The 21743-nt window shown below is 40.2% G+C and overlaps 1 protein-coding gene across 3 annotated transcripts; it reads left to right on the top strand.

Moving 5' to 3' along the window:
• The first annotated feature begins 2283 nt into the window (after window positions 1–2283).
• On the top strand, window positions 2284–19978 carry ppm1bb (protein phosphatase, Mg2+/Mn2+ dependent, 1Bb). Of its 3 annotated transcripts, none has more exons than XM_025057416.1 (6): window positions 2284–2811; window positions 10023–10865; window positions 12145–12262; window positions 12624–12735; window positions 13280–13337; window positions 14504–18544. In XM_025057416.1, the coding sequence occupies exons 2-6, from the start codon at window positions 10035–10037 to the stop codon at window positions 14861–14863; spliced, it is 1479 nt and encodes a 492-aa protein (XP_024913184.1). In that variant the 5' UTR covers window positions 2284–2811; window positions 10023–10034; the 3' UTR covers window positions 14864–18544. The 3 variants fall into 3 exon arrangements, with proteins under 3 accessions (XP_024913184.1, XP_008312159.1, XP_008312160.1); XM_008313937.3 differs by having other exon boundaries at window positions 2287–2811; window positions 14531–18544; XM_008313938.3 differs by lacking the exon at window positions 14504–18544 and adding an exon at window positions 18678–19978 and having other exon boundaries at window positions 2305–2811.
• Window positions 19979–21743: the final 1765 nt, after the last annotated feature.

The raw sequence follows: 21743 nt of genomic DNA, 5'->3' as shown, positions 1-21743 counted from the left end.
GGGTGAAAACCCTGAACAACAAAAAATAAAGATACAGAGAGAGACACACACAGTCTTTACACTCAATCTGAGCTGTGTCTCATAACCCCTGTTGTCTCCAGCGGGAGTTGTTCTGATATCTGATGAGTTTTTCATTTATAAGACTCCAGTGTAATCCTGAGGGAGGCACACAAAATGACAGTGGATAAGCCCTGCTTTCAGCCTAACCACTGCACACACACTGCTGCGCTGACAGATGATGAACTAAACATCGTTACACATGTACTTCATACCCATGTCTAGATTAAGCCTAATCTCTCTGCGTTCTGATTCACAGCAGCCTCATTTTTTTCATTGGTAAAAACACAATCATAGCATACAAACTTTCTCCACAGTTTCCCCCTTTTTCTTAGTAAAAAACCAATATGGCTAAAATATATATATATATATGTATATATATATATATATATATTGATATAAAAAATAGATATTTTGTTGTCTAGTTCAAAATCATTAGCTACTGCAGGTGTTTGATCCTTTATTTTAATTAGATAATTAATGGCATTAGAGTTGAGATGATTGTATTGCATTGTATTTAACAATGTCTCTGAATTACAGCTAAACAAAGTACACAGTTACACACACCTCTCATTATATCACTCCTCACAACTCCTAGGCCCTGCTGGCTTCTGAGACCTTAAAGGAGGCTCAACACTGTTCTGAGTTAAATATTGATTTTAATATCAGCTTCTGCTTGTGTGTAATCGATTTATTCACAATGAAGTCTCAATCCTCTCTGCTGTCTTTCCTGATGACCAATTCTTCACTGAAATTACTGTTCCACTCAAGGCCACATCCTTGAGCAAAGTAGCGAATGTACGAGCCGCTTCACAGATAGTATAGAGGAGAGTGGGAGTAATAATTACCCACATTGAATGCATTTCTATAGACACAATCAGTGAAGAGATAACACACTATAATTTCTTTGGTTCGGTGCAGTCAGAGTCTCAGGTGTCTGCGGTGAGGTACTGTATCAGTCAGTGTTTATGCTGTACAGTAGGTAGCTATTGCTGCTCTTCTTTGTATTCTGAAGACTAGAAAAGGAGTTACAAATGTGATGAAGGAGTAATAAAGATTATGGTTATTTGAAAGCACCATATGGTTTGAGTACAATGATTAACAATATTGCTACCATGAAGCAGTAATAAAGCATGCCCTGGCAGCAGAAAGACAAGGCAGTGGTTGTGACAGAAAACATGTTTAAAACACAATAGAACATTACTGATTTTTAACACTGGCCTTTTGACCTCTGTTGAAATATATTTTACAAGAATTACATTTTTATTAATTTATTTTTAAAACAATATTACACCATATTTAAACTCACTCTCTCCAAAAACTACCAGGATCGTGAACTGTGTGCTGTGGTGTGCTGTTGTGGTTAGATTATTATAACATTTGTAATCATACCTAATTTGTAAAACAGGGGTCCTGGAGCTGTTAAAATATTTCACAGGTTTTTATATCATTGTTTTTGTAAACCTGCAACTCCAGCCCAGGTATTTGTTTATCTGTATACATTGGAAAGCCCAAGTCAGTGGAGAACTCCCTGTTAAGCAAATGTCAATGACAACGGCAAAGTTTATCCACTTGACATAGCAGCTGTCAATCACATGTGGTGTCTACTTTTATTTAGCACCAGCTTTATTTCCAACCCCTCCCCCCCTCTTTTTTCCCCATTCAATAGTTTTGGACTGATAGAGTAAATTGAGAGAAAACGTGTTTGGCGAATTTGGGCTGTGCAAATAAAATTGACTTTTTAAAAAGAAATTACCCTTAAGGTATTTTCTTTATTTCTTTTTTATTTTTAATTATTAAATGCTAATTATAACATTGGTATTTACTATGTGATAAACGAAAACTACTTTCTCTAATGTATCTGGATTTTTGTTATTGTTTTCAATATCAAACGCAGATGTGGTCCACCAATGAAAAGTAACTAGCAGCAGTGCCCCCTAGTTCATTTAAACTCGCTTGAGTAAGGTTGCGCTTGTTGTATACCTCCGGGCAGTCAGCCCGGTAACTATGTGTCGTGACTTTAAAAGATATCGAGGGTACGAATCAGAAATGGCTATATCAAATGGTTTGGCTAAATGAATATTTAGTTGGTTGTTGTTTTAAGATTTAACACCGTTGTGGTGTTAAATGTTTTTATTTTACGGTTAACTCCGCCTACGTAAAGTGGGCTCTGTGTGCTTTGGTTTAAAAACAAGTGCACCCAGCAGAGTGAGCGCATCATCGAAGTATCGTACCAAACCAATCGGAGTGCAGTTGAGGACAGGGGCAGAGCTAATTGACAAATGATACAGCCAACTAAGCGACATGTAGTCTGGACGCTGCAGCCAATCGGCGAGCATGTGCCAAAAATAACACCTCCTCTTGTTCAGCACCCAAAGTCGAAGGATAGCTCTGGCCTTTCAATGGAAGAAAGTGCGAGATTTGTCAGTGTTGTCTAATATAACCAATTCTCAGTGTTCGCATTTGCTGAGAAGCGACCGAATTAGTCTTCGCCTAACGTGAAAGACAGACCTGACGTCCAACATGCGTAAAAATCAACGCCGTCCAAGCAGGGAACCACCGAGAAAGGAATTATCGCCGCTCATCTGAGGCCAATCTCCATTATTTTTTTTTTTATCAAATAAGGAAACATAACAGGGCTAGTCGGCTAACGTTAGCGGCTTATATTATCAGGTTAACGACAAATCACTACCAGAAGGCAGAATCCACAACATAACCAAGATTGGATCTACATTTGCACAGAAGCAGGAAAACGTAAGTAACACAGTTGTATGTGCGCTAACGTCATTAGCTTCGGTTTGACAACCTGGTGCTCAAAGCGGGGCTAACTGTTCAGTTAACGTTAGCATGGCAGCTAACACGGGCCTTTCCTGCGGAGGCAGGAGTGTTAACAGGAGTTCAGCATGTGGTCAGTGGATCGGTATTTTGTACTTAGAAACGCGTTTCCAAAAACAGCCAGTTGACGAATGCACCATTAAAACAGTGGCGTGTAATAAACGTTCGAGTGAGTGACACAATTAAACTCGAGCCTTGCTCTGAATTTCCAAAGAAACAGTGCTACCGCCGGCCAATTCTGAATGAACCATATTTAAAGTAACCCCAGTGCGAAGAGCCAGAGCGACACGTTGGTCTCCGGTGCTTAGTCTGGTCCCAAGCGAGCTAATCTAGCACGGCACTTGATACACTGAAGCAATAACTAGCTAATGAGAACTTAGCGGACATTGTCATATGAGTGTCACTGGTTAGCACGGCAGCCTCATTCTATTTCTAACGATATGGCGTTATATTTAAACCAGCGCGCGGCCACACACTACTGTAGGTTCCATTCCTTTCAGCATGGAGCCCAGAAGTGTTAAAATGAGTGGAAAAATTGATGTATACATGAGTGGCCTCTAAAGCTACAATTATTCATATAATCAATGACAAATCAATTAATAATGTTATTTAGAGCAACACTGCATTATTATGAACAATTACAGTAAGAAATCGATTACAAAAATGATCAAACATTTCCATAAATACTAAAATTATTAGTCCTTGATGAATTAGAACAACATTCACATTCTGTCGTTGTCAATGTACATTTTTATTGTGTTTTTTTTAACCAATGCAAAAACTTCTTCAATACATCTATATTGGCTAATGTGTCTTGACTTCATATGGCCATTTCAGTAATTTAGATAACAATAGTATTTGTCACTAGTTGATGGTCAACAAAAAAAAAAAATTCTACAGCTTCATTGTCTGCCAAAATGAAACATCTCTAGATTATGTAGCACTAAAACATGTTCTCGCTAATAGCTGTTGCGCCAGGCTGCCATTAAGTTCACAATCTTTGTGGACAAGAACAAAACGTCTGAGGGTGTGGCAACTTTAATATGCAGGAGAAAATAGATCCACATTTTGTCCAGCGGTTTGTTTTCAATGGCCCAACTGCTAAATTGTCAAATCCATTAAAAACAAAGTATCAATGAATACATAATCGCTATTTTGTGTTCTTGTCATATTTCACCATTGTGAAATTGGCTTAAATATCAAATATTCAAATAAATAACCAACTGTAAGTGCCAGTCTTTGTCAGTGACAGCCCTAATTACACATGGTGTATATACACACACAAACCACTCATTTAGTTTACTCTGTAGGATTACCATGAATGTTGTATGCAACAGCTGTTTTTTCTTCATATTTCTGGCTGATAATGGACACCTATAGATGCTATATATTTTTAAACTTGTGTGTAGAGGTTTTGTTCATTTATGGAGCAGCAGCATCTATTGCTTTGTACCGTTAAAGAGTATGGCATTGTTATATTTTATTATTATTTATTATACAGAACTTGTTCCAGGTCTTCCCAGGTACACCTTGACTGTGTTCAATGTGCAACTTTTGATCATATCGTAAACATGGGCTTGGTTGGTAACTCCTTGCTTTACTTAAGATATGCAGCAGTCTTTGTAAGTGCATATAATCAATTTATAATCAATATTAATCATTTAAACATTTAAATATATCAAAATAGAAGCTGAGGAGGGATTTGTTTAGTGTTTAAGTTGGTAGTAACGATGCTTTGACAGCACTTTTTTGCTCAATAACTTTTTGGATCTACTCATTTTGATAGAGTCCGGTGTGGTCTCTGAGCTCCTTTGGTTGATCAACTTTTTTATGTTTGTGCCTGTGCTTTCCCTCACCTTTCACCAGCCATTTCAAAAAACATAATGCTTCAACAAGTGGGGCTGACACTTGTAGCCCTCACTCATGTCATGGTCACATGATACTGGTGGTGCACTTCTCTCTTTACAGCATGTTGCCTGTGCTTAGGGAAGCTTCTTTCTAGTGTTGATATGCAGTGGTTTTTGACCAACATTGGAAGATACAGGACCATTCCCACATTGTGTAAGGTGTCAGGTCACTGTATGCTCTTGTGGTGTATTAAGTAATTTTAATATTTATTGTTGTAAAAGCAATAGTATAATGCCACGCACTTCACCTACTGTTTTTGAACTTTTGCATTTTTTGCTTGTTAGTTCCATACTCCATCACAAAATGATTTTAGTATTCCATGGACCATTTGATGTAATGATTCAACAAAGGCTAGCCTAGTGAAATTGAACCCTAGGTAAAGTATTTTTGCCACAGTTTAAAAAAGTTTGGACCTTTGCTCTAAAGGTGACATTGGTTTGCTTCTAAACAAACCGTTGTTCCAGACAGCTGCACTTTAACATCTGACAAACCATGTATTTCAGGTTCAGGAATATTTTGCTATTGTCATCTTAATGACAAGATGTTGTCTGCACGTTGAGCCAGAAGTGTCGTCAGAGGCCTTAACTGATAATATCACACAATTCAAATGCTGGACTGAGGACTTTGTGTGACCGTTTTTGTGAAAAAGACAACCCAATGTTGTTAATGTCAGTGAATTGCCTAACTCTTGAAACATAATGCACAGCTTGTACAGTATAAGAACTTCCATGTCAGTGCCTTTTGTAATAGTGCTGCAATTTATTGTAATTATGCTGACCATGGCAGCACAAACACTGTTGACTCTTTTTTTATCTAAGACTTTTTGTCTTTTTGTTTCTAAAGACATTTCAAAAAACATTTGGAAATTTCACCTTTTTAATATTTCTATGTATTTTCTGAATCAGGTTTGTCTGCTGACTTGCTCACTTGTATCAGATTATGATTAGGTGCACAGTAACTATTATATGGCATCAAGTGTTGTTAGTCAGACAAGGGAGGGGTTCAATAGGTGCTAATCTTATCAGAGTGAGCAAGTGATGTGTGAAGACTGAGCTGCAGATGAAACACTGTTGGCGTCACGCTAAAAAAAGGATCAGGCTTATTATAGAGGTTTTCATTCATTCATCTTCAACAGCTTCCTTTTATTGAGTGTCGTTAAGGGATGAGGCCACCCTGGACAATTCATCAATCCATCACAGATAGACCACATATAGAGGCAAACAACCTTTCACTCACAGACTCGTACCCATGGTCAATTTAGAGCAGGGGTCACCAACGTGGTGACTGGGGGCACCTGTGAAGGAAACCAGAGTGCTTGAGGAAAACCTAGATGCAGGGGTGGAAAATGTGCAAAGCTCCATGGTCAAGATCCTGGACCCTACTGGCCTATTTAAAATCTACAAAATTGTGCATTGTGATTTACAAAATACTTCTTAATATTAAAGAAGCAGTGCCCTGTTTAGCTGCATATATGCTGTCAGTTATTTCTGCTTTTGCTCAGAACAGACCTCCACATAAGTTAATATTATATAAAAATGGCTTCACTAATTTTACATTACTTGCACCGTCTGTCTGCCTAGAACATCAGTCATATAATCTGCAGCTAACTGTTTGAGTTCTCCAAAAGCACTAGACTTATCACAGGAGACTCCTCACACGTGTCTAAGACAAACCTGGTTTTCAGTTTGGTCATCCCTTCTTTATTATAATATTCATTGCAGCATAACAACAACAAAATTATTCAGGATGCAGCTTCAGGCTTGTTTGTATATAAAATGATTCCCTTTTTTCAGTGGTTTCAGGGAAATATATGCAGTATTATAGATATTTAAATAGTTATTAGAGAGGTACAGTCTGTTTTGACTTTACCCACTGTCATGAAAAAGTTATGCAAATGAGTCACATTGTTGGAAAGGCATGGACAACAATAGTAGCATCACAATAGAGAACATAAATGACAAGAGGAGTTACTGTACTATGTTGAAGTGCTGTACATGTACTTTTGTCTTACGTTGTCAATTAATAGACAGATTTATTAAAATATGAACATGGTCAGCGTTAAAGATGAAAAATGAGGTACAAAAAATGTAAGACATATATTTTAATGTGTAAGAAGAGCTGAAATAGGAAGTTGTGGTTTCGTATTTAATCAACATTGGTTACCCAGGAGACCAATTACACAACATAGGCTGTGCCCCAACTCGGGCTTGTCTGCTTAAAAGTCCTTATTTCAAGAATGAGCGCGTCATAACAGTTGAACAGAGCTGTTCCGTTCCACAATCTTCTCCAAATGCGGTGGTGAAATGTGATCCGTAGTATTCTCTGCTGTAGTATTCTCTGCTGTCCTCACTCATTGTCACATGTCACATTTTTCTGCAGTCATCGCTAACTACAGCTGTCACATGTAAATAAACAGTAAACAAGCCAGAGCTAAGAGGAACTTCATTATTACTGTCATTATTTTTTGGAAACTAATTTTTCTTTTGCAATATATTGCTCATTGTAAGGAATTTTGTAACACATTTGCAATATTTTTATGCAACCTGCATTTCTGCTCCAGTGAAATTCTGAGGGGTATCATGCAGATTAGTCAGCTGGTATATAAAAAGTGTTAGCAGCCTTTGTCTGTTGCATAAAATAAATAAAATTGCCTGCAATTCCTTGATGGCTTGTTGACTTTTTTATGTTTATGTAACAATTCAAAGTCAAATAAATTGCAGCCAGCCCACCAACCAGTATAAAGCTATGCACAGCAATCAGATCTACCTCTGGAGCAGGGACTACACTAGAGTCTAGTACTTGTATACCGTGTCCTTCAATTAAATGTAAATGACTTATTTAGAAGTACTTTCCATGGTTTCTTGTACTACTTACTTTTGTTTTGAAAACCTGTCGCAGCAGTGTCTCGAGTGGGCTCTACACATTTGTAATAGGTGATCTAAACCTTTTTTCTTCAGTGGTTTATGGCAGATGTGCCTCTTGTCATCAGGTGTTGCTTTTGACATGTGGAAACACCAGAAGTGACAGCGGCTTTGAGGGGATTGTGTTGTTCCTGGTATCACTGTAGTAATACTTGTTTTATTCCTTCCCCTATCAGCAGGCTGATGAGACTCCTGAGTGTTTGCCAGTCGTCTGTAGTCAGTTGTATTGTCACCCGATCTAGTCTCCTAGTATCTGCATGTATTGTTGCTGTCTGTATGTCTCCCTTCAGGGCCTGGCTGCGGCTGTGTCTGCTTTAATGGATGGATGATGCAACTCTCCTTTCCTCACTTTACCAGGCAGCTGAATGTGTATTAGAGAGCCAGAGAGGGGGATGTAGTTGAATGAAGCTTTGCCTGAATGTTTGCACTGCAGGGTGGGTGGTTGCTAGGCAATGGCAGTGTGTTTGTTTTATTTTTAGAGAATCACTGTTGGTGAGCATAAGACATTTCTGCTTCTTTCACACATGTATGTGAACACTTTTTGTTCACACGTATAACCATGAAGGCTACTTATGAATCGCAGTATCTTGAGTGCAAGACAGAAGCTTGATGCAGGGAATGTTGTCCAAATAATAATACTAAGGCAGCAGATGAGCAATAGAAATGCCAACAGCAGTGGCCCACTGCCCCACCCTGGACGTGAAATCTAAACCAGCCTGGCATATTTATAGAGAGCCTTTTTCTTGCTCATAGACTATGACATAGCACGCATGTGCAGAGAAGACATTCTCTCACACACACAGTCCTCTGGAACCAGCTGTAGTCACTCCTTGTACCATCCTTTTTTGGGCACACGCCTGTCATGCCGTGTGTGCACTCATGTTGAAGGTAATGCAGAGCGAGTAATCAATATGTACAGGAGTGGGAGAGGCGCCGAGGGTGCTTTCAGTTTTTATAGTTTTTTTTTTTTAAATTGATTTTAAGATCTCATGAGTGCAACAACTCCAGCTAAGCAATGCACCCTTTAAGTAGCTTCATGCTGCAGAAGCTGCTGGCTTAGGTCAGGATTGATTGGTTTGATGGGAAATGTAAGTGCAAGTGAAAAATACAATATGAGTCAGTGTTAACAGTTGAGGACTGTTGATAAGTAGGTTTTGCTGTATTCAGGGGCCTTTGGTTTTTCATAGGAAAAACACTTGAAACTAAATTTATATTAATAATAATATATTTTAAATAAAATTTCAATGTTAACGTTATTGTCCTTTCTTCCGGTATATACCGGGAGAGGGGTTCTCTCTCATCACGTTTAATATCTAGATGTGATAATCATAAGCTTGTACTTCAATTTGTGACTGAAACTGTCTGTCAGCTATAAAATGTTATAGGGCATTGTTTAATTCACTTTCTCCATTTGTTGGCTCTTATCTGCGCTTCAAAATGTTTTGTGGCTTACAAGAAATTCTCTTAATCCAGAGGTTTGTGGGATCAATTCCAGAGTTGCTTGTGTACATGCTAGTTGGCAAAACCCATAGTATGAGGTAACAGTTGAGTGATCACCAGAACTAGACATGATCTATATTTGTCTGTAGACAGAAGCGACAATCACAGTGAGGGCAGCACACAGAAGCATGATCACATGACTAAATGTTGTTTGCCATCTTGGTCTTGTTAGGATCTGTGCCTCTCACCATCCATTAGGTCATTAAATGAACCTTGTAATACTGTAATAGTAGGAAGCAGCTTACTACAGCTTACACACAATTGAACAAGAATTAATCTATAATCCCTTTATATATCATTAGAACAAAAATTACCTGCATATTGAGGTTTGGTGCAATAAAAAATTAAATTAAGCTATGCACTACACAGTATATACTTTGTAGTATTTAGAGTGGGGATGTTTTTTTTTTAACAGACCTTGGCCGTGTGACTGCCAGTGACTGTGCCTTGGTGTGCAGAGCAGTCAGGCTGCTGGATCTATTAACCAAGGGTAAAGGGTTTGTTTCTGGGCCATAGGGAAGTGACCCCACCTGTGTAGCTTTCATAGAGAAAGCAAAGAAATGTGTCTATTAAGTGCTCCTCTTTAGCCCAGCATGGCTGGAAAACTTTTAAATATATTTTACACTCCTATGATTTGTTATATGAACAGAAATATCAAACACTAGTAGTATTTTACTGTTTCCAAAACAGAAATAATAATTGTAATTGTGGGTGGAAAGCGTGGAAATGATTGCATTTTTATTTTTCCAGTGAATATACTGTAGCTCATTTTTGTGTGCCCTGCTTCTTTGTTTCCCTCAGCTATAGGCAGAAATGGGTGCATTCCTGGACAAGCCGAAGACGGAGAAACACAGCGCCCACGGTGAGGGCAATGGACTGCGATATGGCCTGAGCTCCATGCAGGGCTGGCGGGTGGAGATGGAGGATGCCCACACAGCTGTGGTGGGTCTCCCCCATGGACTCACTGACTGGTCTTTCTTCGCCGTCTACGATGGCCATGCGGGCTCCAGGGTGGCTAACTATTGCTCTGGTCACCTGCTGGAGCACATCCTGTCAGGAGGCAGCGACTTTGGTTCAGGACCATGTTCAGTAGAGGGTGTGAAAGATGGCATCCGCTCGGGTTTCCTGAACATTGACGAGTACATGCGCAGCTTCAGTGATCTGCGGCAGGGCTTGGACCGCAGCGGATCAACAGCTGTGTGCGTGTTGCTTAGCCCGACCCACCTCTACTTCATTAACTGCGGCGACTCTCGAGCAGTGCTGAGTCGAGCTGGCAAGGTGGGTTTCTCCACACAGGACCACAAGCCCTGCAACCCCCTTGAAAAAGAGCGGATCCAGAACGCTGGTGGCTCAGTCATGATCCAGAGGGTAAACGGCTCCTTGGCTGTGTCTCGGGCTCTTGGGGACTATGACTACAAATGTGTGGATGGTAAGGGCCCGACGGAGCAGCTGGTGAGCCCTGAGCCTGAGGTATGTGTGTTGGAACGAACTGTTGAAGGAGATGAGTTTGTGGTGCTAGCGTGTGATGGCATCTGGGACGTGATGTCTAATGAGGAGCTGTGCGAGTTTGTCCGCTCACGACTCCTGGTGTGTGATGATCTTGAAAAGGTCTGCAACTCGGTGGTGGACACCTGCTTGCATAAGGTAAGCTTAGTTTTTCTCTGTTTAAATTTTTCTTTAAGGTTTTTTTGGGCTTTTTTACAGCCATGAAAAAATACTGATGACAAATTTAATTTCTTTGTAATTTTATAATTTAATCACATGGTGATAAGTGTGAGTTTTAATATTCTGTCATGAACCTTGTACCTGTCCCCACCTAATCACTGTGCACTTTCCCAGATGGTGGGGTAAAGCTGCACGATTCAGTCCTACAAATGATTATATATGTGGTTTGACCAAAATGTTTTTAGAATTGTTTAAATGGCCTATACCTTGATCATTTTAAAGAAATGACAATGACATTTTGGTGAATTAGTTCCAGAACTTAACACAACCCAGTGTGGGACATGAGACAAATCAGATGTTGAATTATGCATGGCTGCCTTGCTATCATCACGTCCGCTGGCAGCCTCAGCTATCGATCCGAGATAAAGCAGGCCTCGCTCTTTGCCTGAACTGAACCCTTCCAGCAGTCATTACATCATGCTTCCCCATAAATGCATTAGTTATTTTTCTTGTTTTTCAACCACAAGTGTGCAGCAGCAGGGCTATTTTTACATTACTGGATGGGTAAACACAGGGAACAGGAAAACACTGTTATAAATCTGCTGTGCTGTGCTGCCTGTTGTGATTGTTGTGACATTGTACACTTATAGAGCGGTACTTGCAGTGACTTTCTACCAGGTATTGAAATGATGGCCATCCTTTGGTTTATGTCCAGAGCTTCAGCTTGACTGTAGGTGACTTTGTGCTCCACCAATGTGAGCCAGTCAATATGTTCCCCAGTGTTTAGACAACCCGGCTGTTTAATAATAATAATGTCTATTGAGACAACGTAGGGTTAAATTAAAAAGGCACTTGATTCAAAGTTTAATCTTCAAGATATTTGATATTCATGATTACATCTACACACAGTTTAACTGCAGTTTTCATCAAGTTTTCAACTCTGAAGAATATAAATACAAAAGGAAATGTAGAGCAGAAATAAGACTCACAAGAAGAACTCACATTGACGAATCATTATGTGGTTATAAATGTGCAAAACAACATGTAAACAGATTTTAAAAATAATTCCCTTTTGTGAGGGCTGAGAAATGTTTATCAAAATGAATGATGTGATGTGACTTAAGTGTTTTGATAACCCAGATCATATATTTTTTGTTGAGTTATAAGACTGTCTGATGGACTAGTTAAAAAAAATTCAAAATGTCTAAATAATCAGTTTAGAAAACATTCATTTGTGTGGCATCTGCCCATCCTGCAGGGGAGCAGGGACAACATGAGTGTGGTGCTGGTGTGTCTACCTGGAGCTCCCAAGGTTTCGGAGGAGGCTGTGAAGAAAGAAGAGGAATTGGACAAATACCTGGAGAGCCGCGTCGAGGGTCAGCACTTCTTACATACCACTGACATAAGTTTAATTTGGTGCTGCTGTGTGTAAAAACATCACTGGTTATTACTTAGTTCAATTATAAAATACCTTAAGAAGAACACATTTTGTGTCATAATAAGCAGTTAATCCTGCCACACAATGTACTCTGTATGCGTGTCACCAAGGTAAAATAATTATTCTTTAAGGAAGCCCAAATATTTAACAACAGTCTGCTGCAGGATGGATTCTCTTTAACCCCTGCTGCAGTTAATTTCTCAGCATTTAGAGAGGAGGCTTAATGATTTATTATACATCTTCCTATGTCTGCAACAAAGCAGTCTGTCAATTATCTAATTGTCTTGGTTTTGTTGCAGAGCTACTTGCCAATTGTGGGGAGGCTGGAGTACCTGACCTGGTGTCTGTCCTGAGGAGTATTGCCACAGAGAACATCCCCAACCTTCCACCTGGGGGCGGCCTGCCCAGCAAGTAAATGCTAAACTTGGAATGCATTGTGCATAAAACACACAAACATACTGTCAAACAACAACCTAAAAGTATTGGTTGTGCCTTTATTTTGAGAAATGTAAAAAGTCTACAAAGGCATAAGTTTAATGAGAAATAATCCTAATTTACTGGAATAAAGAGTAATAACCAAAGGTCTTATCTTTGTGTATCTAAATTTTAAATGTGTTGTTTAAATTCTGTTTCTCTAGGCGGGAAATGGAGCCTAATGTAAATAGGAAAATAAGTAACTGAGATTTTATCATTGGAAAACAACTCCTAACCACTCTGCCTGAGCGAGGCGTACACTAATATTTCTCCAAACACTTAAGCGTACTTGTGAATGGAGATGTTCTCTCATCTCTTGATGCTTGAATAGCGGATACTTTGTATTGATCGGGTTTCTTTTTTGATTCCATTATCATTCCAATCAATATACATTTGCGAAGGGTGAACGTAGACTGTTTATATTAGGCCTGGAGTCTTTCTCCTTACTGAGCGTCACGCCATTTTCTGTTTGTGTTTGCAGACGCAGCGTGATTGAGGCAGTGTACAACAAACTGAACCCTCACAGAGAAGAAGAAGGCGTGAGTTGATCTCTTTCTCTTTAAACTCATTCCTCATCTCTTCCACCTTTCATCCTAACCTCTAACATGACCTCATAAACACACACCAGCCCAGAAGAGGACACCTTTTCCCCCTTGGATGTACATACTGTATGTGTTGGAGTGACAGAGAACTTGAATAAAGATGAAGTGCAAAAAAATGGGAGAAAGAGGTGCAGGATACTCTAAACAGAATAACCTTGGCAGGTCTTGGTTTGATTTATCTTCAGAGGTATTAAAGGGCTCTGTGTATTAATCACGGAAACGAGATGTAGAACAGGAACCTTGTTAATCTACCAAACTTCTCTTTTCAAAGCAGATGCGTTTGAATTGTGAGAATTCAACCTCCAGCTGTAAAGTAACTATTTTATTCCTGCCTACAGTTGAAAACTAATTTTTAATTCTAAAACATTCAAGCTCACAGTCTGAAAAAACTACACCAAAAGGCAATAGGCCTGTATTCTGTGATACAAAAAGAAACAAGTCGTTATGGCTTCTTTTTGTGCATTTGGATTAGCATTTATGAAAACACCAATATGTCAAGCAATACACTGGCAGATTATCATTGCCAGATTGCCAACAAATCTTTGCTAAGCCTTTGTTGACCTTTTGTAAGACAGTTATTATTGTTGCAGTTTAGTTTAGTTTTTGTAAAAAAAAACAAAAAAAACACAGTGACCCATTTTTTTAAATGAGAAATTAGTATTATTCTGCATTACCCATGGGTAAATTAATGGTTTGGGGTGTGCATCATTCAGAAAATGTTTTGTAGTTGTAACAAAGTCACACAAGTCATTTCCAAATGCTGTATTTTAAACAAAAACCCCACGTCTGTTTAAAGAGTTTGGTTGTAATGTTAAAACTGTGTATGTGTGTGTCAGTTTGTCACCTTATTGTTAGTAAAGTCTGGACTTCCAGGCTCTTTTCTCTGGGCTGTGTGGGTGCTGACCAACCCCCCCCCCCTCCTCTCTCTATTACATCATACAGCCAATATCACAAAAGGTTGTTGGCCACAGGGTCAGAGGTAGTGCTTGCATGGTTCTGTCCAACAGGCACAGGAATGTCTTTGACACTGTCATGCTGGTGTGTGGTAGATCTGTTGGTTAGATGTACAGTATGTGTGTTTGACCATTGGAGCATGCCTGCAGAGTCTGACCCCTGGCGTGTCACCTCAGGCCTCTGCGGGGGGAGAGGAGGAGAATGAGGAGGGAGGTGGCAGCGCGGCGGCTCATCTGCTGGAGGCTCTGCGGCAATTCCGCCTCCACCACCGGGGGCAGTACCGTGCGGTGCTGGAGGAGTCCCTGGCCACGTACAGCACACAGCGGGGGGAGAGCGCTGCCAGGGGAAAAGGGGAGCAAGGGACGACTCCTGACAACAATGGCAAAGCTGGCCGGGAGCAGTCTGCCTCCCATCCCTCTCCCCCCTCGTCCCTGCCCTCACCTGCCACAGCAAAGCCCGAGGGCATCCTAGATGTACCAGTTCCTGAAACCAACTCCTTCTCTGGCTGAATATCCCACCTGCATAGCCACCCACCCACCCACCCACCTTCCTGTCTAATCCCAGAGCTCCAGTCTACTGTGCTGAGACAACCCCCTCCTTCTGCCCCCGCTCCTCTGTCCCTCATCACAGAACTTGATCTGACACAATTGCCAGTTTCGGCTTTGTGGTTGCCTGGCACTAATGCTTCATTGCCAGACAATCACCTCTGTTCATTCAAGTTCTGTTGTCGAGTCTGGTACAAAAAAAAATAACAAGACTTGGATTTGCTAATGTGTTTTTCCCACCTTCTTTTGACCAACCTTAGCCTAAATTCCACAAACATGCACTTTTACAACTTGAGCACAGAGACCCATGTTATAAGAATAAGGCACATTATTATTATTATTAGATTTACTGCTAAGTGTAAAAGTGGTGTGTGAATGGGGGAAAAAAAACCAACAGTGGTCATTGTTGGCTTCTGGCTGAAACCCCTCCCACAACCTTCCCTTAACATGTGCTTACAGTGGAAGAACTGACAAAGAAAATGAGAAGGGGACACTCTGTACTGCAGCTGTGTCTGCAGGCCGACTCCATCCACTCACTCGGAACACGCTCTTTAGTCTGTATCTATGTAGGTATGCTTGATTGTGTGTGTGTGTCTGTGTGTGAGTTTTTAGAGACCGGTCACCTCTGAAAGATCCTCTGTAACTTTAACCGAGTATAATTCCATAGGCTGTCATTTGTTTTTCAGCTCACTCGGCTAAGGCTCTTTGTGGGACTTTGACCACAGATGAATATGTGGGAGGGTGGACAATTGTACTACTTGCTTCTATCAACCACCTGGGTTGATCATTTTCTTTTCAGATATATGCCCAATAAAACTAAAACACAATAAAGACTATGCAAGCAGATTGTTCACAAAATGAACATAAAAGGTTGCTCTGTTGGGCAGCATTAGATTATAGTTGGTTAGCCAACAGCTTCATTAATTAACTTTGTTAATTTTCTTTCAAATCAAGCTTAGAGAGGTAATGCTGCCATTATGACACATCACTGTTGTCAGAGGGATGCTAAGTGCTGTCAGTGTGAAAATAGTTGACAAAATTTGCTTCAACATAGACCAAGTTCTCTTACTGTTTATGACGTATGAAAGAACCTTGAGACACTCATAAGGAGGCCGGTTCTACGCCACATTAGTGACTGTTCTGATTTGTCATAATATTTGTTATGACTTGAAGTACGGTAGAGTAAACAACGTTTTAAGGCCTCCTTGTTTGTACATCTATGGTTTAGTGCCATGAAATGTCTACAAAGTCTACAGGTGAAGATGTAACCCGACCGGTTAAAGCAGAAGATTTGAACAGATTTCAATTTTATACAGAATGAATGTGAGGGTGACAGACACAGTGGCGTCTTTTAGACTCAAGTTCATATTACATAGCACTTGTCATGATATTCTGAGCATCAGAAAAGGCAAACTTGGTCGACCATTGTAAACCGTTTGCTTTGATGTAACTTATAAAAACCAACTTGGTCTACGTTTAAACATATTTTCCTTCTTCGCCACTTGCAGCACTTAATGACCTTTAATGCAACTGTTTATGTTTGAAACTAAAAGATGTGTCCCTTAAATCCTACCAATGTGTTGTTTATTATTTGTGTCAAGAAAGACTATGTTAAAGAATGGGGGGGGAAAAAGAGCCTGAGAAGGTTAGAGCAAAAGATCACCACGTGAGGACCTTTGTCAGTGCGATAGGGGAAGAAGATAGATCTATTATCAGTATTTTACTCTCTTAATGTCAAAGTCCTGTCTTTTTTGAGACCAGCTATTGCTTTACTACCATCATAATTATTACGATGGCAAACAATAAAATATAACACGTGTTGTAATCTGACTGACATTTTTGTCATCAGAGCACGTTGAGAAAAAAGAAAAAAAAAACTTGTGTGGCTACATCTGACAAGTAACATATTTTATTTGCACTGAGGTGGGAAATTAAACATAAGTACTATTCAGATTTTCCCCCAAAGAGAAATTGTGCTACATGCACATTGCTAATATACTATGTATCTCATCTGGGCATGTTTTTCGTAGTAGCAGATGAGTAGACTGTATGATAAATGGATGTAGATCTATGGTCCCATAATGGACAAAGCCAGTCTCCCTACGTATGAAATGGGATTTAAGACTAAGATTTAGTATCTGGTTTTCTTCAGTAAAGTGTAAAAACGCAAGCTTTGGGGGTAACAATGAAATTCAGGTTAAACTGCAGTCAAATGGGATCGAGTGTCCATCAGTGGCTTTGTTGCCAATGACATCAGTGAATGTCTTGAAGGCCTGCTGTTGTTGTACAGACCAGCTGACATTACCTGATGATGTGTGTCATGCTCATCATCAAAATCCATCTAATAAAATTCTTTATAAATGTAATATTTTGACAAAGGCCTAAAACTAACTATTAAAACAGCTAAATATTGACAGAAAAGTTCAGTTTCCTTTAGGGAAAACCTTGCTTAGGCAATTCACCATAATTACAAACTGCACTTTTATTGCTTAATAATAAATATTTATCTCAATGGGTCACTAAATGGACAGCAAGAATAAAACAAAATATTAAATCCAGCTGTTTTTCCACTGCTCCCAAGTTCCTAAAATCCCCTGCCATGTTAGCATTAGTTAACCTGTTGACCTCATCCAAAGCCTATGCCTTAATAAACCTAACAAGCACTGAAGTGAATGTATTTCATGTAGAATAATTGTGTTATTAGTTACCAAAGATTAAAAATATATATAATGAAGTGGGCACAGTTCATGCTTCCAGTCAGAAGTGTTGACTGTCACACAGACTTAATACAAAAGGTCAAAATAGATCTATTGAAAATGTTCATCAGGAGACAAGTTCAAACTTTTTTGGTGGACGTTTAAATCAAAACACACTGCTGAAGCAGCTTCCCTGTTCACGGCAGGCAGAGGGAGACTGTACAAGTCTTCCACTGCTGCATGCAGCACTCTTACAGTATCTGATGCACTTAAGTGTAATGCGAGGAAGTCAGAGATCTATGCGGTGTGTGTGTGTGCGCCTGTGTGTGTGACAGTTTGTGTTTTATGAATTTGTATAGAATTAAGTAGGCCTAATCAGCCTAAAATGTTAAATGAACCAATAAAATTGATTTTAGTTCCAGGGACATCACTCTGTATCAAGTGTGAGTACTTTTGTCTCTATTGGCTTCACAGTTCATTTGCCTTTGAATCCTGTTCCAATTTAAATAAACCCACAGAAATTGGAGTAGAAATGGATGTTATATGTGATGGACGATAATCTGACTGGAGTGTTTTACAGTGTAGTTTTCTCTGTGTTCCTGTGTCTCGACTTCAGCACAGTGTCATTCCTGTCCCTTGACTTTATGTCAGATGTCAGCCGCTACAAGGCATTCTAATTGTAACCCACTTCAAAATGGTAACAAACATCAGCTTTAGGACGTGTCAGACATAATTAACAGCTGCTGCTTCCTGGCTCCTTCTGCTAGTGATAAGCGTGAGGGAAGGTGTGCAGTCTTGTAGGGACGTTCTCTCCCTCTCTCTCCCCTGTTTTTCAGTGTGACAGTTGGCCTCATGATTCTCCCTGAGGTGAGTCATCAGAGGTCTGGGTTTTGTTCTTTTCAACCAGCAGGGGGAATCTCACCACCATTTACCATTTTCCATTCATTGTGGTTTACACAAAAGAGACAAAGAGTTAAAGTACAGCATTGTCCCCTCAGGTTGTAGTATCAGTAGAAACAGTTTTCATGTCTTCTTAAACACTTCTCCTCTATTTCTTTTTTTTTTTTTTTTGACTTCTCCAGAGTGCCGGTGAGCTGGAGGACCCCTGGTAGCTGTGGCAGTGCCCGTCTCCTCCCGGTGACCAGTGCATCTGCCAAGAGGAGGAGTCTTTCTCTTTCTCTTTCTGTCTCTCTCCATTGCGCCATGTCTTTCTCCACTAAAAAGAGGACATGTGGTGTGTCTTGGAGTGTGTGAGTGTGTATGTTGGTTGTGCATGTGTGTGTATGTGAGTGTGTGTGTGTTGGCAGCAGTGGGATGGCAAATGACAACTACACCCACACGTGTACTGCTTTAAACCTGGAGGACAAACAGAATCACTTTTCAGACATGTTGAGATTTTATGAACATTGTGATATGATTTTTACCATTGAGGTGTTTTCCCCTTTTTCTTTTCATGAATGTTGACAATGAACACCTGACTTCACAATTATATGAGGACCTACAGTGTGTGTGTTTGTGTTTATATGTGCGACAAATGAAACCGTGTTCAGAGGAGGGCCAGAGGAAAAACCGAGTGGAAGATAAAGACTTTGGAATTCTTCTTCTTCTTCTTCTTCTCCTGGATATTTGTTTGTGGTCTGGTTTCTGATTATTGCCTAAATCCCTGCTTCTCTCCTCCTAAAAGCGCATAAAACACACAGGCACACACTTTTAACACACAGACACATGGAGAACACAAACGCCCCTGCCACCTTACACCTGTGCATGTGTATGTACGTGCCCCCTTTACAGCACGCTGTACGAGGACTTTGGTTCTACACGCACAGCTATTTGTTTGTTTCTTGGTGACCCAGATGGACGCTGATTAGTTTAAACCGATGAAACCCGAGGAACCTGATGGGCTCTGATTGGCTCCTGCCATGTGAGAAATATTGAGAAATATATTGTTTTTTTTTCTTTGCTGATTCTCTTAGGAAGTTGACGAAGATAATCAAAATGGGGGAAATGGGAGGTTATTTAGTTTACTGCTAAGCTGAGGGCAAGGTGGAATCATGGTGGCGGATCAGCTGGAAAGGCTGTTGCACAGTATCACTGGTTGGCCTCCCTTTAACAGGAAAGAGGCGAGGGATGAAATTTGTGTCCACACCTTCTTCGCCACACACATCGCAGTTGGGGGTACAGCAGACTTTCCTGGCAGAGGATTTTTTTTTATGTTGTCCATGAAGTCACTAGCTGCTCGCTGTGTAGAGTGAGTGAACTCCCTGTTTTAACCCTGTTCCTGGTTCTCAGACTGCATTGGTAATGTTTGTATTGCTGTTGTTTGATTGCACTCACATTTGATTACAGAAAGCGTCTATATATGAAATAAAATACCTGCCAAGGACCCAGTGGTGTCTGTGTGTACATGTGATATGATGTGGATGAATGAAAGAGAGGATGTGGCTGCAGTGGTGTGGTGTGGTGTGGTGTGGTGTGGTGAGACAGAAGTGGCAACAATTCTTAATCCACTTATGGTTGTTGCAGAAAACCCCTACAAAGTCATCTACATGACAATGCACCTTTTTTTAAAGCAGTTCATAAAGTGTAGTTGTTGTTTTTTTAACAGTCCATTCAGACTAAAATCTTAAATTGAATGTATATTAAAGATCAGGATACAGTTAAATTCTGTTCAATCTCAAATACAGATTCTATTCTGCATGAAATAGAAAATAGATAGAAAAAAGTCTTGTTCACATATGACCATGAAGGACAACGACACATGAATAAAATGAATGCACATTCGTGACCGCTCACTGTGACCACTATGTGGTGCTGTAGTATTGGGACTGTTTTGCACGACACAGATAATGCCAGGCCTTGACTGGAGTAAAAACAGTATTTTGTTCATCTTTAACCTCATTTTTTTGCTAGATAAAGAAAATAGTTTTAAATGTTTTATTAAAGTGGTCCAAATCTGAAGGTAGGATTCTATATATATAAATCATATGCTCAACAGTTTTTTGCTTACTCTATGAATTGTAGTCAGTGTAAAATATTGCACTCACTACTTTGCCACTTCTTTATCTCCTTTACACACGCACACTCCTTATCTGTCACTCTGGCATAATTTGATCACAATCCCTAATCAAATTCACAGTGTATCTTAAAGGTTTGCTCAATCTGGAGTGGGATTATGGGGCAGCCGCGCGTGTGTGTGTCAGTGTTTGAATGCGTCAAGCAGATATACTAACATGATGTTGGTGTGTATGTTTCAAGGGGGGTGAATTTAATTTGATGACGGTGGAGGACGACAGTGTGTCCACATTGATTCACCCACTCAATCCACATTAAGCCTGGTACTACAAAACAATAGCTACTGACCTGTTCCGCGCAAGTGTGTGTGTGTGTGTGTGTGTGTGTGTACATGCACTGTGTCATCTCTAATCTGTGTTTATTTAATTTGTTTTTACAGCAGTACCTGACAGAAATACCAGAAAGCTCGAACTACTGATTCAAAACCATCAGGTATCAGCAGGGATCAAACTAGTTACCATCTTGCTGTAAGGCAACAGCACAAACCACTCATCCATCCATGTGTCCCAGCTGGAGCAGTATTAGGGGTCGTTATTATTGGAGGACTGTGGGTAATGTGTAAGAAGCATTGATCGCTGCATGTGATTGGCAGTGGGACTGTCCAATAGAAACTCAGTTGCAGACATCAGTAAGGTTTCAGAAATAAACTGCCAGTGCTGGAGGTCAAAGGTCACATTCAAGTCTTTGAAATGTAACTTTGTATTGCAACAGCGTGGCTCCATCCATTTGATCATATGCAGTCTATGCTGTGGACACACGTTAGCACTCTGTCCTCGAGTTCCCTCTCCTTTTGTCTGTTCATTTGAACTGATACGGCTCTGTGGAAACCTTACAGCTTCTCGCTGCACCTGCCCCTACAACCTGCTCTTTTTAAAGCTGCCGCCACCTCACAGACTCCATTAACAGGGAGCGCACACCTGGGCGAGTTGCACAATGTTGGAATATTTCTTTAATTTCTCTGCATTTATTCATGTATTCATTCATTTCTCCGCTGAAAGGACAGTGAAGATACTTGTCGGCTGGTTGGTGCTTTCTCCATCTGCAGGTGGGCTGACCTGCCTGACCCCGGTGTGTTG

Source organism: Cynoglossus semilaevis, chromosome 8, assembly GCF_000523025.1.
Source record: "Cynoglossus semilaevis isolate Cse_v1.0 chromosome 8, Cse_v1.0, whole genome shotgun sequence".
Lineage (NCBI taxonomy): Eukaryota > Metazoa > Chordata > Actinopteri > Pleuronectiformes > Cynoglossidae > Cynoglossus > Cynoglossus semilaevis.
This window is presented reverse-complemented; position numbering and strand designations above follow the sequence as displayed.